Genomic DNA, 17,796 nt, shown 5'->3' with positions numbered 1-17,796 from the left:
TGGCTTCAAAGTTATGCATCACTGCTCCCCACCCCCAAGGTGAGGTAAGATGTGAGCAGAGAACTGCACTGTGATCATGTGATTCCTTCTTCTTTTGTCCAGGAAATATTCTCTGTGACCTTAGGGAAAATGTTTTAAAACAGCCTTGTTATTCTGTCTCCTTGTCCATTGACTGTTACTTCCTTCCTCTCATGTGACACTTGGTGTTTTCTAGTGTTATATATTTGTGTACTGGTTTGTTTATTTATTTATTTATAAAGGTTTTTTTATCTTTATTTATTTGAGAGAGACAGACACAGAGAGAAAGAGGGAGAGAGAAAGTGAGAAGGAATGGACCCATCAGGGCCTCCAGGCACTGCAGAATTCCAGATGCTTGCACCCTCCTTTGTGCATCTGGCTAATGTGGGTCCTGGGGAATCGAGCCTCGAACCAGGGTCCTTAGAATCCACGGGCAAGTGCTTAACTGCTAAGCCATCTCTCCAGCCCTGTTTATTTATTTATTAGTGCAACAAATCATTTAATTTCCTGTGATCCCCATTACCCACTTTGATATCTGTTTGGCAGTAGGCAATACATTTTGCTGAGCAAATGTATGTTCCTATTCCACTACATCAGCCTGCCTAAAACTGTAGCTTGCTAAAGATTCTAAGAAGGCATTGCTGATGCTCTGCTTGTTTGGGATGCTATGCTTTCTATCCCCTACCCACTTTGGAGAAGTAGCCCTGTAGCTTATAAATGGCTTCTATCTTTGAACTCCTTTTGGACAGCACAAAATTCAGCTGAGATGTCCTTGTATAATGATATTATTCTTATAGCCCTTGAAATACTAAGGAAAGCCAAATTTTTCATTCATGCATAAATTTTAGCTGGACATGCAAAAAGGATGAAGAGTGGAGGTAACTGTGAGCTCTCTGGAACTTGGCTTCCTTCAGCCCACAGGCATGAAGCACATGTTCAGCACAGCACTCCCCTACAAGGTACTGTGGCTCTGGGAGGCATGTTTGCAAACACTCCTGTTACCTGTGCAATTTACTAGGGAATTCAGATCATTCTGTCTAGTAACTATGAAAGTAAGTCACCTGAGAATGCAGATCTATTCCAACAAGAACTAGAAAATTCATGTCAATGACAAAAACTGATATAGGATTGGTACTGCCACATGACCCATAAAAGCTTTAAAAGAAACTCCAAGTACATAAAGAGGAACTTCATTTAAATATTTTTTAAAATTGATATTTCACCTTGGCTCACTACATAGTAGGTTTCCATATGACTAATTCACCTGTCCCCAGTTTCTACTACCACCATCTCTCCCTACCCCCATCCCTGCTTAAACCTTTTCCTTCAACTGTTATTCTCCTATATTTTCTTGTCTCATTCTTTTCTACTAACCACCTGAATAACCACATCTACCACCTCACCATGGCCTCTTCCTAGCGTTATGACTTCTATAGATATTTATTACAACTTATACCCAGTAATCTAGAAATCTGAAGCCATGAGGTATGAATTGAAAAAGAAAAGAGTCCCAGGAATGAGATACCCCTCCAATGAGTTGTTGGTTAGTGAGACCACAGAGACCCCTAAAACAATATTAGCTATTACCATTGGAACTGAGCTGGCAGCTTCCTTCATGCCAGAAGGCTCTGTACAAGCTGCTGAGAAGAAAAGGCATCAACTGTGCTTCACAACTGACCTGCAAGGCAAGGTGAGGTTCATTGGTGCAATAGTAGCATGAAAGTTATGGGAGTAACTTACTGCTCTCTGATTAGATTTGGACCTGCTCCTCAGTGGGGAAATCATGTTCAGTAATATAAATATGACCAGAAGTCTATACCTATGTACTTGAGCTCTAGGGGGAGCCCAGTACTGTAACTATGCTAGTCAGATAGCATGTCAAACTGCCTTCTACATATCTGTTTCTATAGATTGGTATTGCTGTCATCCTCAAACAGAAGTTTGATTATAAAAAGGGCAGAGGTTAATACAGAGATAGCTTGCAAAGTTGTTGAGAATAAGCAACTATTGTGTGCTCAGCCCTAAGCATGATGTATAAACTTCCCCCTTCGATGCTAAGGGAACATTGGGGGGGGGGGCAGAAATGTCAAAAAGCAAGAAAGATGACAAGTAGGGCTGTGGAATGCCATCTCTGGATACAAGTCCCCTACACCCATGAATTCTTAGCAGCTGTGGATTCTTGCATAAGATTGAGCCTGTCAGTATTTTCATAGATGCGGGAGAAGTCCATGAGACCCCGCACTTGCCAGAGTAAATAATGTTAACTGATGATTGTTAGGAGAGGGGAAGTACACTTTAGTGGTACAGCCACTGGTGGGTTACCCATTCTCCAGTCACCACCTCCTGCTCATGGTGATGCAAGTGACTAATTTAAGTCAACAAGTCAAACAATAAATAAATAATAGGCATGAAAGTAGAATGAGGGTTTAATGAGAAGGAGGGGTTGTAGTGGGATAGCATAGAGGATCAAAATGCATTGATTTCATGAGTGAAATTGTCAAAATTTAAAAAAGATTGATAGTTAAAATATTTAATATAGACTTAGTTGAAAGAAATGAAAATGAAACATCAAATACTAAAACTTCCAATTTTTATCTCTCTTCCTTGGAAATCTTGAATTTAATAAAGGTTATTTTGAGAGAAGAGAAGGAAAAAAAAAACATTTAATTTATACTGAAGACCAGCAGAAGTATGTATGTTCTTGGGGTCCTTTGGAATTAAAAAGCAGCATAGTTCAGAAACCCAAATTTGAGTAGGGCTTCTACTTTGTTGTACTAAGAATAGCTGTAAAATGATCCCCTATAATTCTGATGAGATCATACGAACTAGTGGTCTACCAGCTGTGTTTGATATCAGATACATTCTCTGTGACCTTTATGAGCCTTACCTTCATGGTCAATATATCATAATTGGAGGATTTCACTAGAATTTTTAAAATCTTTTGAATACCACATACTAATCTTAAACCGCCATATATATTCAGCAGTAGCATCAAACCCAGGTAATCATGCATGCTAAGCAAGCACTCTGCTAATTGAATTGCATCCTTAGCCTTCACATTAAAATATGTGTTCTACCTCTTGTAAAATGTAAGATATTGCCATTCACAAGGTGTGCAGTATTATGGTAATACTCTGGACTAGCATTGAATACTGGTTGCCTCTACGCAGCATCTGAATATTCTGCCCTGGTTGTCTTTTTCAGTACCTTTCTTGTTTCCTACAAATGCTTGCCTCACTCCTGTATAGAAGAGTATTTGGTTTAGAGTAAGCATAGAAAGTTGAAACTCTTGGTCACCTTCCTATGTCTTTCCCCTCTCCTCAAAGCCTTTGGTTTTATATATTACTATAAAAATCTCCAAGTTTCACCAGGGTAGCCAAATTGATCTGAAGCTCATGGGAAAAGCTCAAAAGAACCAGTGTAGGATACTGGCCTGTTTCTCTGCTGTTTCTACTGAGATGAGCATATTTGATTCAGTGTCTGAGATCAAAGAATATAGACTCTTGCCTTCTCCTTCCTGGGCCTTTCTTATCAGGAGGAGGCCCAATAGAAGCTCTTGATAGACTCTGAGCATGCTGAGCTAATAACTAGAGCCAGCACCAGCTCTCGTGTCTGTACAGCAGGACGATCACATTGTCATCCATCTCTCTGCCCTCCCACTCCTTTTGGTATTCAGCGCTTCTCCTTCTGCAACCCAGTTCAGTGGGCTTTTTTTGTGACCCAGTAGAAAAGAAACATTAATGTCACTGCCATTAAATCAGTACTTACAAAAATCTAAAATTGCTAAACCTTGACAGGAAATACATTGCATTGATAAAAGTACAGTGAGCTAATAACAAAAGGGACCTCAGCAAGGTGGGAGAATGAAAGTACCTATCTTCTGGCTCTCTTTGAATATATAGAATCAGAAATTACTTTTCCTTAAGTATATTTATAGCTGGGTTTCTCCCTCCCTCCCTCCCTCCCTCCCTCCCTCCCTCTCTCTCTCTCTCTCTCTCTCTCTCTGTGTGTGTGTGTGTGTGTGTGTGTGTGTGTGTGTGTTTAGGCCAGGCAACAGCCTTTGGTGTTATCTTCAAGTATGCCATTCACAGCTTCTTAAGACATGGTCCCTTGATGGTCTATACCTCATCAGTTAGACAGTCATGGTTGGTCAGTGAGCTTCCAGCACAAGCATTATAGGCATGTACCAAAGCACCTCACATTTTACATGGGTACTGGGGATCAAACTCAGGCCCTCATGCTTGTGAATCAAGTCCATTAATAACTGAGCTATTTCCCCAACCTGGTAACGATGTTTGTCAGGTAGTTTCTCCCACCCCCTTTTTAAAACACAGAACTAGCTACTTTTAATACTCACATTTCCTAGTTTTGGATTCTAAACTGAGACAATGGAAGATTATTATACAAATTTATATCACCTTTTACATATTTATTTCAAATTCAAATAAATGTCTTGACTGACACTCAGTTTTTCCCCTTTTACAAAAATAGTTCATTAGTTCATTGTTGGAACAGGACGTGAATGTTCCTTTGTAAGAGTAGGTCTTTAAGGCTCTTGGGGTCCGTGTGTGTGTGTGTGTGTGTGTGTACACATGGAAGAGAAGGAGTTAGTATCTTTTAGCTGCATTTGTTTGAGACACCACAGAGTCCACACTGTACGCTATACCATCTGAGGAATAACAGCCTACATGAGGAAAAAAAATCACATCAACTTCCAATGATCTTTGGAGGTATAATTTTGTTGGCTATGCTCAGATCAGATCAGAGTCTTCAGCAGATTTAATAGACTTGGAATACTCTTACATACTAGACATACATTTGTTATATGTAAAAAAATTCTTTAAAAACTTGAAAATATCCTTTCTGTCCAACTATCTCATGATTATCCTTAAAACTCTTTACTCAAGAATCTTTATCACCCCTATTTCCCTTATTTGGACAAGATATGGCTTCTCTTGGCTGCTAGAACATCATCTGCAATCCTTCACTGTGTTCTCTTATGATCATCATACTTTTCTCTGTCAGGTTCCAGCCTCCTTAAAGAAGCATACATTTCATCAGATCTCAATGCAGGACCACAAATGACTAAATAAAAAACTGAATGAGACATGAATGGTGCATTTTTAGAGATTGCTCAGTATCATTTCTGGATTTTATATAGTATTGAACTAAAATATATATCCTATGGTTACCTGTCATTTTGCATCTATTTTATGGATTTATATATCCTGGCTTTAGGTTCTAATATGTAAATATGAAACATATTTTCCAATTGCTAGTTAGAATAGTCTTTGAAAAATAGGCACTGTTGAAATTGAGGGACCTTGCCTAAAGAAAATTCAGGTAAAATAGAAATATTTACTAAGTCATTGACAGTTTTGGCTACAAAAGCACAGAGAAACCTCATAGATTTATTTTATTTTATTTTTAATTTCTCTGCTATTTGTACAAGAAAATAGAAGGAGGGGCTGGGGATGTAGCTTAGCTGATAGAGTGCTCTGAGTTTGACCTTCAGCACCACACAAATCAGATGTGGTGGTGTATGTCTGTAATTTTAGCACTGGGGAGGGGCAGGGTGGAGGTAGAAGAGTCAAAAGTTCAAGGTTATTCTCAGCAACATTGCAGTTCAAGGCCAGCCTGTGTTACATGAGACCCTATTTCTTTTAAAAGATTTTTTTTTTTTTTAACTGTGAGGAGAGAGAGACAATATGGGTGTGTCAAAGCCTCTTGCCACTGTGAATGAATTCCAGATTCATGTACCAGTTTACTCATCTGGCTTTATGTGAGTACTGGGGAACTGAATCAGTAGGCTTTGCAGGCTAGCTCATTTAACCACTGAGCCATCTCTCCAGCTGGAGACCTTGTCTTTAAAAAAAAAAAAAAAATGGAAATTTACCAACTTCTGTATAGATCAAGATCATTAATGTAGAAAGAATAAAGGTACTTCAGACTGAATCCTTGGGCTAGTTCCACCTCATGAATGTGTTTTCCTTCTGCATTTTTAAAATTCAAATCTGAATGCCTTTGGAGAAGGCATGCACTTTGCAGAGCCACACTTTGATGTGACCCAGTGCTCCCTCCTTCTCACTGTCTCTCCATCTTAGCTGTTACTCTCACTGCTCTGTCACGGGGGTTTGAGGAGGTTTCCAAGTTCACAGGATTCAAGCCTCTTGTTTTTCTCTTCACTACAAGCCTATTGTATTTGTGATCACCTTGATGTTCCTATCTCTAGCAACAACAACAACAAAACATGACTTAAAATAAGAGCTTTGGAGTGAAGTCTCAAAGGCACAAAGACCTTTACCATAAGGCTGTTATTGAACTACAGCTTTGAAAAAAGCATGTTGCGTTTGTGGACAGCCTCATACTTCAGGGTGTTATTTTCTGTTACTCTAAGAGCCAGGCAGCTGAAACTCAAGCCCTAAATGTGTTCAGTGCAGGAGCCTGGCTCTGGGGCCTCTGCAGATAAAATCATTTCAAACCCAACCACACCTCCAAAAATACTCCAGAAGGTAAAACCATGTTATAAGTTTGCCGTTAGCAAAGCCCAACAGAACTAATTTCCCTAGATAAAATGTAAGTGCTCAGAAATACAGCCATATCACTTGTTAAATATTCATGCATATATATGTATGTAATGTATTATGGCATCAAATGTGTGGAAACTAATGGAAAACCTCAGTCTCCTATGAAATGCATTGGATTATGTGTTTTCAAGGAATACTAAAAGATCATTCCTTCATTTACAAAACATGCAATTCTTCTTACTGTTTCTTAGTTGTATTGGTTACTTTTGTCATTGTTGGGACAAAATACCTGACAAAGCAACTGGAAGAAGAGTCAATTTCAGCTTGTAGTTTAAAGGGATAGAGTCCAGCCATCGAGGTGGCTGGAATGGGAAGCAGTTTGTCACATGCAGTCCTCTGTCACAAAGCAGATACATGAATTCTGATGCTCAGACAGGTCTCTCCTTTTTCTGCAGCCTAGGACCCCAGCCCATGGAATGGTATTGCACACAGTTAAGGTAGGTTATTCCACTTAAATTAGCCTAATCTAATAAACTCCTCATGTCTAGAGATTTGTTTCCATGGTGATACTAAATCCTGTCAAGTTGAAAACCAGAATTAACCATTTTAGTTGTCTTTAATTATCCCAGGCAGTTGAGGACCACTTGAGGTCATGATTTCTAGAGAAGGCTTTTCAATATTACCTTTAGTAACTCATCAAAAAAAAAAAAAAAAAAAGAAAAGAAAAGAAAAGAAAGCACACATAGATAGACTAAAGAAAACTTCCTATAGCTTAAAAGCGTATTTTACTTGTTTTGTTTGTTTTTATTTAGGCCTTACTACATATCCCAGGATGCCTTGAACTTTCCAGCTGCCTCAGTCTCCCAAGTGCAAAAGTATTTTTTATCTTCTGTAAAGATGGAGAACAAATTCATTGTTTTCCATTACATAAAAGCTCTACATATTTGGAAGTCTAATTGTGAACATTTTCTTCATTGCTGCTTCTCAAGGATGATGGATAAAATTGTTGTCTAACCATGTGGTTAATTTTTCACTGTACCCTACCTTGACACAGATTTCAGTGGGAATTAGGACAGACTCCAACTTTTTTTTAAAGAAAGAAAAGCACTCTATTTAATTTCTGTTTTAATTCTAACAAGCTCTCTGTATTAGTCATTTTGAAGGACAACCTCTGAGTGAAACTTGAGATATCTACTCTGTAATGTATCACCTTGATAGAGTTTATTTTCAGTGCCATGCTGGAAAAGGACCTAAGAGATCCATCTAGCCCAAGGTTTTTTTTAATTGACCTTTCTTGTCTACCAGTGAATGTCAGAGAAATATAAATAGCAGAACTTACATATGCAAAAGGTCTGTGACTTTTATCAGATACACTGATATATTAGTAGCCCTAAAACATTAAAAGCAACTGAAAAGTGCATTCCTCTTGTCATTTTCAGTGCTGGTGGTTTTCCTGGAGTCCATACTTTAAGTGCTTTTAGGTTTGCCATTCTCTAGTTGTGTCTTGCTGGTGGCCAATACGTGTTCCTACTTAGAACAGGTAAGTCCTGGAGGGGCCTTGCCATGAGACACTGACAGTAGTCTCATCTTAGCTATATAACAAAAGAGAGTAGAGGTAGGAAATTCAAGAGAAATGGGTGTTCTGCCATTATCCCCTAGGCCGTTAGATTTAAAATACAAAGCATATAATCTTAAAGCCAAAAAAATACGCATTATCCAATCAAGTGGTATAGCCATCAGAGTGGCAGTAGCATAAATGTTCTCATTTAAAAGTGTTTAAAATGTGAGCCAAAACTCAGGAGCCTGCTAGGTGAGGTGTACATTAGCCTGAAGTTCTTCTTCCAGACTGTGAATATGGCTCAGGAGTTTTGTTACTTTTACAGCAAGAGTTCAATAAAAGTCAGTCATCAAAACCATAGCTGTTCATAAGCTGGAGAACTAGTAGTCTTCCCTTTTGACAAAACAAGGCTTTAAATGAAATATAAACACATTTAAGAGAATTAAAGCTAAGACAAATGCATTTTATATTAAAAAGGAATCTGTTGATTTGATCTTTAAGACTTGGTATTGCTGAAGACTGTACAAGCAACTTCTTAATTCCAATGTAAAATGCATTACTAACTGGTGATTTAGACTTGTGGCTTTTAGGTTGAAATATTACTAAATTGATCTACAGTGTTGGAATGTTTAAAAATTTGATCCACCATGTTTATCAATTTAATTCATTTGATTTGAGAGATTTATTTAATTACTGAGGAAAAATTAAGTCAGACAATTGATGTACTTAGAGCAAATCAAATATATTAAATTTATAAATGAATTTTAAAATGTTTAAAGAGGTTTAATTAACTGTTTGTAAATGGAGCTAAATATTTCTCTAAGTACCCTTAAAAGCAATTGCTGAAATTTCCTAGATGTTAAACAAAATGGAATTTGTAAGCTGAAATGAGAAGCTGAAGGAAAACTATGCTTTTCAATTTGTTGCATGAAAAATATATTGATAGGGATGGAGAGATGGCTTAGCGGTTAAGTGCTTGCCTATGAAGTCTAAGGACCCTGGTTCGAGTCTCAATTCCTCAGGAGTCCCATGTTAGCCAGATGCACAAGGGGACACGTGTGTCTGGAGTTCGTTTGCAGTGGCTGGAGGCCCTGGCATGCCCATTATATTCCCCCCTCCCTCTCTCTCTGTCTACCTCTTTCTCTCTCTGTCTGTCACTTTCAAATAAATAAATAAATAAAATATATTAATAGTTAAAACCAAAATACTATAAGACTGATCTTTTCTGAGCATAAAGGTTACCCTTAAGGACTCTAGAAAGTACATATGTAGCACACACTTTTTGTTTTGAATATAATTTTTTTCTTTACTTCCATAGAGAAGTATACAGAATTCTTTTTATTTTTACCTCCCCTCCCCCATAGCACAATGTTCTAGATACACAAGCTTTCCTTTATTAATTTATCTATTTATTTTTTTTTTAATTTTTATTTATTTGAGAGCGACAGACACAGAGAGACAGATAGAGGGAGAGAGAGAGAATGGGCGCGCCAGGGCTTCCAGCCAGTGCAAACGAACTCCAGACGCGTGCGCCCCCTTGTACATCTGGCTAACGTGGGACCTGGGGAACCGAGCCTCGAACCGGGGTCCTTAGGCTTCACAGGCAAGCGCTTAACCGCTAAGCCATCTCTCCAGCCCAATTTATCTATTTATTTATAATTTTTGGTTTTGTTTGTTTAGTTTTGGAGAGTCTCACTATGGAGCCCATGCTCGCATGGAACTCAAGACCCCCTGTCTATTTCCTAAGTGAAGGAATTAAAGGCATTGACCTATAGGCCCAGCCATTTTTTATACTGAAACAAAACAAGTGTGATGTTTGGAGAACAGCAACTATTGGTAGGGATTTGAGCAATTTAAATAATCATACTGTTTGACTGATTGTTACCAGGAAATTGCCCCTGTATATAAAAATTTGTGATTTTTTTTTTCTTCTGGAAGTCAGGGTTTTATGTGAAATCTCGTATGAAAAATGTTGGTTTCAGCATTTTAAACATTGCACTTAGAGTGTGCCGTATCGATGTCTACAACTGAATTAGCCTTCAGGTCACCCATTTTAGAGTTCTGGTATTAGAAGAGAAAGTGCTGACCATGGTGACGGTCTGGATGTCACTGTCTTCTGCCACCCTCAGCACAGTGAGTTGTAGAAAAGTACATAAGACTTGAAAACTAGAGGGAGAGGAATTTTATCATAGGTACATATGCTTATCCTCCACTAACAAGCAAGAAAAGTGATGTTAACATTGCTCATCTACTACTTTAGTCTTTTTCACACAATCCTTGCCTGGGTTGGAACCAGGATGGAGGGATCTGTTCTCCTCACACCCAGGCTCTAGGCACCTGTTTTCAACCCATGGTTTCATCTGGGCCCTTTAGGGTCCAATCCTGCCTTGCTTCATGTCTGATTGCTCTGGTAACTGGATGGCACTGCTACTGCCACTGCTGCAGAGTATGTGCAAGTCACTTTTTTTTTTTTGATTCAGTGGTACCAGCAATAAATGTTGGTAGCTATGCATTGTATGCTTCCAGCCCATGTTTGCTAGTTCATTGCAGTCCATCTGCAGCTGCACCTCTGTTTTCATTTTTCACTGAGGAGTTTAGTATGTGTAACTTCATGGCATTTCCCTACTATCACCTTCTTTTGTCCTCCCTCACCGCCCCCCCTTTCCACTGGACACCCTCCTCTTTCCAAATAGTCCTTCTGTTTTGATTCTCATTATTTTTTGTCCTACTTCATTCTCTGTGTCAGAGTGTTCCTGGGCTCGATGCTGTGGATGCATGACCTCTACTGTGAGATCATGAATGCACTAGTCAGATGTGCCCAAAGAATACTGCCAAGAAACACTCTTTCTTACCCTGTGGCTTTTATATTCTTTGCAACCCTCATCCATAAAGCTTCTTGAACCTCGAAGGGCTTGATAGAGATATCTCTTTAGTGGGCTCTCACATTCAGCATTTTGATGAGTTTTGAGTGTCTTCAGTGTCCATCACCATCTCCATCAAGAAGTTTCTCTGACTAGCAGTGACAGCAGCACTAATATTCCTTCTGCCACCTCATACAATGTTCCTTGCATTGTGGTGGGCATGATGCAGATGTTTCATCCAATGCTAGGTACCACTGTCTCTTCTCAGCACCTTAATCAATTTGTGTCTCCCTGGGATTCACTACCATCTACAAAAAGAAGCTTCTTTAACCAAAAGTGTGAACAGCCCCAATCTATGGGAGGTGCATATTTTTTGCCCTTTCTTCCTGTAGCATCATGTTTCACTGCCCATGTCCCTTATACCTTTGGCTTGTCACTATATACTAGCCTGATTTCCAGTGCCAACACAGGCGCCCTCTTTCCTAAGTACCCTCTCTTGATGCTGGAGCCCTCCCTGCCACCACTTAGCCCCTAGCAGGCACACAGCAGGTTGGCATGCCTGGACAAGTAAGACCTTCCTTTTACCCCAGCAGTCTGTAGTAAGCATCTGTTATTCTATACCACCTCCTCCTCCCAGCTAGGGTAAGTTTGAGTGTTTTCTAGGCTACTTCTCAGAATTTCTCACTGGATTAAAGCTCCAAATGCTCATTCTGACGATTTATTTATAATGAACCTTCTATTGGCTTTTCTCTCATTTCCTGTCTGTCTGTCTCTGTCTCTGTCTCTGTCCCTCCTTCTCTCCCTCCCTCCCCCCCCTCTCAATTTTGCTGGAGTTGTTACAGAAACAATTCCCATGACCATTCCACTATCCAACACTATTTCCTTTCTGGCAGGGGATGGGACATAAACTATAAAATATTTTTCTAGCCACATGCCATTTTAATGAAGTTAATTAGGCATAAAATATAGTTAGCCCTTAGCTGTCTTATAGGAAAGCAGGTACTTCCTCAGTAACTCTTCTAAATCTAGGACTCAGACATAGTACTTCCCATGCTCATGTAAAGGAAAATGTGCTTTGACAGTGGGGCAGGCAAAGTAATGCTCACCTGGATATTGTACAAGAAGATCTTCCTAGATATCTGGATTCAACCACAGGAATGTTAAGAAATCATTGTGACCCCTAAACTGTTTTCTAGCAGAGCAACATCCCAGGTGTTCCATTGCAACTAAAAGTAGGAAGTGATGATATCACTATTCTCTGGTTGTCTATGTCATCCAGAATGTGGGTACACTAATGGTTTCTATGTAACTCTTCTGGGAGGCCAAGTGTACACTTGAGCCCAAGGGATGCATACGAAGTAGTTCATTATTCCACTAAAGGTTTTCTGTCTGCCTGTAAATCACCTTATTTGGTGACTCAACAGCCTCCAGGAAGTTTGTTTCACAGAAGACATTGAAAATTTCTAACCACTGACCAGAGAGTGGCTACTCAACCAAAGGATGCAATCTATTCATGCTGACACAGGCTCTCTAATGCAAACATGATAAAGTATTTATAAACCTCCTCTTGGCCTCAAAATAGAACCCACCTCTCCATTTGTGGAAGGTATTAGAGCTTTAAATGACTCCAGAATTTATCTGTCCACTCCTGGCTTCTAATTGTTTCTCTGCCTTCCTTGGGGGGTGACTCGGTGATGCTCTGCTTAGCTTCGCCATCTGTCCTTTTACGTTTGTGCTCGCCTCATCTCCTCTCTCACTTTTCCCTTCAGCCTTGTTTACAGTTCTTTTTCTGGAGGGGTGGTTGCGGAGTTGACTTCCCAGGGCGGGGGGGGGGGAGGGACAATTAAACATTCATGAGAAAGATAGTGTGGGCTTCTGGGATCTGGAAGAAGGCAAACTGAATATATAGTAAATGAAAAAATTTAGACATGTTAATTTTAATACTTTAACAAGCACTGGCATGTCTGTAGCCTCTCACAAGATGTAGTCTTCTCGAAGCTGGATGGCCTGTGTTAGAGTTATTTTAGTCATGCATGATTTTTTTTCTCCTCTGTCATTAAATTAGAATATGATTACCTCCCACAGACAAAATAGCACCTTTGGGTACCAAGTAATATAATTTATTTCATAAATAGGATCAAAACACCTTTATTAGATGCTAGTGACTAGGGGAAAAACAGCATTTTATTAATATTTTAGTATTGACTCTATTTTATTACATTTAATCAGAGTGGAATTTCTGACAGCAACCCAGAGATACACTAAACTTTTATCCATGCTGCAGGTACTGGGTTTGAAAAATACTTGTTTTTATTTTCCTTTTAACCTAGAAGCCAAACTATTTGCAATGGATTTTTTTTTTTTTTTTTTTTTTTTTTTTAAAGCCACAAGGGCTATGTCTTTAGTTTGCCTGTGATCTGGCTTCTCAGTGCTTTCCTTCTCTCGACAGGTTCCAATGAAGAGGACTGTAAGATCCTGGAGTAGACACCAGGTCAAAGAAGCCTTGAAGATACCAACATTCTTCCTCTCTCCTTTTGTTTTTCTTCTATTTTTTAACAAATATTGCTTAATACTTGGGGATATAGTAGCTGACAAAATGAAATCCCATCCTGGGTGGATCAGAAGGTTGACAGAAAATATATTAGAAAGAAAATGAAGACATACATGTTCTGGGAGGAGCTGAGTCCCTCCGTATGGCCCAGGATTTCAGGGTGTCTGTTCAGGCAAGGGCTGTATTATATACCACCTACACGCTGAGCCTCTGAGGAGCTGGACAGTCACGCTTGGACATTTTGGAACAATTTTTTTTTCTGAAGATGATAAAAATAGGATAGCAACTCATTTCCAGTTGGGGCATAAAAAAGAATTACTGTGAAATACAGAGCAGACATTAAAGGTCATTTGAAAAGCTGGCTCTGCCGCTTACTGGCAAGGTGAACTTGGTCAAGTTATTTGACGTCTGCATCTTGATGTGTTCTGTAAAGTGATGATAATAGCACCTGCCTCCTCAGGTCTTTGTAAGGATGAAATGCGTTAGTATTTGTCATCTACCTGAAAGAGTCTTCCTGGCATGCAGTAAGTGACATACAGATACTAGTTATTTGCTCTGATGTCCTGCCTATGCAGAGCTTTTCATCTCTGTAGGACTAGTTGGCCAGCTTCTGCTTAACCAGCTTTACTGACAGAAACCCTGAACCTTTGAAGGGCCCTTTTGTACTTTGACTTACTTTCTCTATACTACCCTTCCTAAAATGGGCCTGAAATCTTACTCCCATGGCTTCTACTCTGTAGTCTTTCCTCTTGGAAACCAATTCAGACCAATTCTAGACCTTCTTCTACATGGTGCCCTACAGGCTCTGAGAAGAATATGCATCATTAAAAGTATTTTTGCTAGAATAAATATCTCAGGCCCTATAGTTTCTCTCCTCTCTCTCTCTCTCCGCCCTCTCTTAGTCCCCCCACTGCAAACAAACAAAAAAGCTACCAAAATAGCTGTAGTCTCTTCCATGTTGTCAGACGGACTACACACCAGTTTCCCCTTTCTGTCATGTAGCTTGGAGTCTCCCAACCATCCCAGGTACCCTCTGATCAGTTTTCTCAGTATCCCTGATAGGATAGATGGCCCACATACAAAAAAGTGGCCCAATGGGGACTAGCACTAGTAATACAGGTAATAGGACAGGAGATCCTGGTCTCTAATGTTGAAGACACATGATAATCAAGTAAAGGAATATGAAGATTTCAGATAATGCTCTTGTAGGGTGAAGGACAGGGAAGGCATTTTGGGAGAAGGGCTACTAAGATGAGCTCTCAAGTTAGAGAAGATTCAACTATTTATTATATGTGTATTTTGAAACAAGTACTAAGGAAAGAACATGCACAAAGGCACCCAAGTGGAAGCAGGTATAACTGTGCTGACCTCAGAAGCAGAAAGCAAACCTGGGTTGCTTGAGCAAAGGAGAAGGAAACTGGGTATAGGGAAATATAAGACAGGGAAGTTGGTCTCTCATCTGTGATATTGTGTGATAGTTCTCCCCTACGGCTTCTGGAAAACTGAAAGGTTCTCAGGGCTATAGGGCTATTGTGAATAAGATTTCAATCCCATATTAGAAAGGGCAGTATAGAGAAAGTAGTAGTCAAAGTACAAAAAGGCCCCTCAGAGGTTCAGGGTTTCAGTAAAGCTGGTAAAGCAGAAGCTAGCCAACTAGTTCATCCCAATTGTGATGTTTAATCCTCATTTTCTGTGGGATGTGGGATGACCTAGGAGACACACCTCTGGGTTTGTCTGTGAGAATGTTTCCAGAGAAGTATATCTCAGTAAGACCCACCTGAATGTGGACTGATTCAAATGGAAAGTTAGAAAGCCAACTGAGTACTAATGCCTGCGCGCCGCTCTCCCTCCCTCCCTCCCTCCTCCCTCCCTCCCTCTCTCCCTCCCTCCTCCCTCCCTCCCTCTCTCCCTCCCTCTCTCTCCCTCCCTCCCTCTCCCCCCCCCCCCTGCTTCCAGGCTGACACTACAGTTAGAGTGATCCTCATCACCATTCTCCCCCACCATGATGGATGGCATTCTTAAACTGTAAGGCAAAGGAAACTCTTCCTTCCTTAAGTAACTTGTGTCACAGCAATGACACAGTAACTAAACCAATCTACTCCCAGTCTCCTTTTTTGAGATTAGTCATATTCAACAATCAGTTAGGGTGTGTTTAGGTTGTGACACCTATAAGTGGGAATTAAAAAAAAAATACCAGTTGACCAGTTGTAATTATTTCTGAATGCACAGTGACCAAATATCAATTCCAACCAGATGCATAATGAACTCAAAGTATCTCTGGTAGTGTGAACCTGTGTTGTAGTGTGTGACTCCATTGCAGCCTCGGTTCAGAACACACATGTGGCCTTGTACTGCACATGCTGTCACATCGCACAGCACCCATAAACACTGCCTAAAATGCCTTGGCATAGATTCAGATTATAGTTTTTTGTTTTTTTTTTTAATTTAGTTTTTTACTGTTCGTGTAGAAACATAACAAGATAATTATATAAATCAGAATATTTAATAGTTTCCTACTATCATCTCTCAGTATGTAGGTATCAAATTACTATACATTTAAATTATATTTGAATATTTGCTAAGTGATACAATAATATGTATACCCAAACTTGAAAGGAATTTATGTATATGTATATGTATGTGTGTGTGTGTGTATATATATATATATATATATATATATATATATATATATGTATGTATGTATGTATGTGTGTGTGTGTTCAAGTTCATTTATATGTGCTTTTTGTGCTCATCTCGTCTAGGTCACGTTCACATACATTTTGTCCTCTGCTTTACAAAGTATATGTACATGGGTCACTAGTCATAATGATGGATGCCAACTCTGCAATCTTTTACTAATGGACAAACCTCTAAATAATGCTTTCCCATGGAAGTAACAAGGCCTTTTTGCAAAGAGTGAAAGAAGAGAATGGAAAGGACCAAAAAAAAAAAAAAAAGTCTTGATAAGATTGCCTTAATGAAAAGTGGATTTTCTCAGACACAAAATTGAAATTTTAAAGATGGAAATACCTTTAGGAATATCTGATCTTTAATCTTCCACTATGTTATGCTCTGTTTTGGCCAGGATCTCCCTTGGTGGAGCTGGATCCTTGTCTATCAGGCTGTTTCTCCATGTGTCTGAAAACATAGTAGGTCTAATTTCATTGGCTTCGTTCTTGCTACACATCATCTCTTAACCATCACTCTGACTATGAGGAGCTGTGCTTAGCCAAGATGAGTCATGTGGTTTCCTGCCTCCCTCAGCACAGAACTGATGCCATGAGAAGCACATTCCTCAGAATGACATGAAGATTCTGTTAGCAGAAGTCCACACTGTAGATGCAGAAATGAATTAGGAGACCAAGAGAGGACACAGAGGATCGTGGAAATCAGAATCAAGGGGCTAGGCACATAGCTCAGTAGGCAAGCTGCTTTCCATGCAAGAATGAGGACCTGAGTTTAGACCCCCAGATCTGCATAGAAGCTAGGCATGGTGGTGCATGCCTGTATAAGAGAGGTGGAAATGGGCAACTCTATGGCTTGCTGGATAATTAGATTAGATGATCTGGTAGGTTTCAGATTCAATGAGAGACCCTGCTTCAAAGAAATCAGAGACAACAATTGAGAAAGTCACCCAGTATCAATCTTGGGCCTCTGCATGCATCTGCACAAAAATGCACACCATGCAAACATGCACATACCATGTATGAATAATACATACATGTATGCATGCAAAACAAAACTATTGTAGTGACAAACAAAAGAAAACTTTTAATCCACAAAATGGCATAAAAGAAACCATTTTATCCAAAGCTGTAATGTACTGTTGCATATAGGATATATTTCCCATACAGATAGCCAGGCTGTTTCCATATGAGTTCACCAATAGAACTACTTTCTGAGCACTGTCTGCTAGACACAGTCACATTCTCATTTTTGTTTAATAATAAACTCACATTTAAAGTGTATAATTCAAATATGTCCCAGAAGTTTCTTTAGATCCCACTTGTAATCCGTTCTTCTCTTCACCTCTTCCCCAGGCTACCTCTCTCATCTGCTCTCTGTTACTATAGGTTAGTGGTTTTCATTTTCTACAGTTTTATGTAACTGGAAGCATATTGTGTTAACTTATTCATATAGCTTCTTTCAGATAGTATTGCAATTTTGAGCTTCATCCATGGTGCATATGTTAATAGTTTGTTCCTTTGTGTGTCCAAGGAACATTCTGTTGAATGGATATGCTACCATCCATTTTTTTTCCCATATATTATTTGGGTTGTT

The 17,796-nt window shown here is 39.4% G+C and overlaps 1 protein-coding gene across 1 annotated transcript in view; it reads left to right on the top strand.

Annotated features, from left to right (window-relative positions):
- The window catches only part of Elavl2 (ELAV like RNA binding protein 2), a 230,341-nt gene extending 216,465 nt beyond the window's left edge, over nt 1–13,876 (top strand). The window contains exon 7 of the mRNA XM_045132399.1: nt 13,414–13,876. Coding sequence (XP_044988334.1) covers nt 13,414–13,423 — 10 coding nt within the window. The 3' untranslated portion in view covers nt 13,424–13,876. The remainder of the gene's footprint in view (nt 1–13,413) is intronic.
- The last annotated feature ends 3,920 nt before the right edge of the window (nt 13,877–17,796 follow it).

Source organism: Jaculus jaculus, chromosome 1 (genome assembly GCF_020740685.1).
Source record: "Jaculus jaculus isolate mJacJac1 chromosome 1, mJacJac1.mat.Y.cur, whole genome shotgun sequence".
Lineage (NCBI taxonomy): Eukaryota > Metazoa > Chordata > Mammalia > Rodentia > Dipodidae > Jaculus > Jaculus jaculus.
The sequence above is the reverse complement of the archived record's forward strand: the minus strand, read 5'-3'. Positions and strand labels throughout refer to the sequence as shown.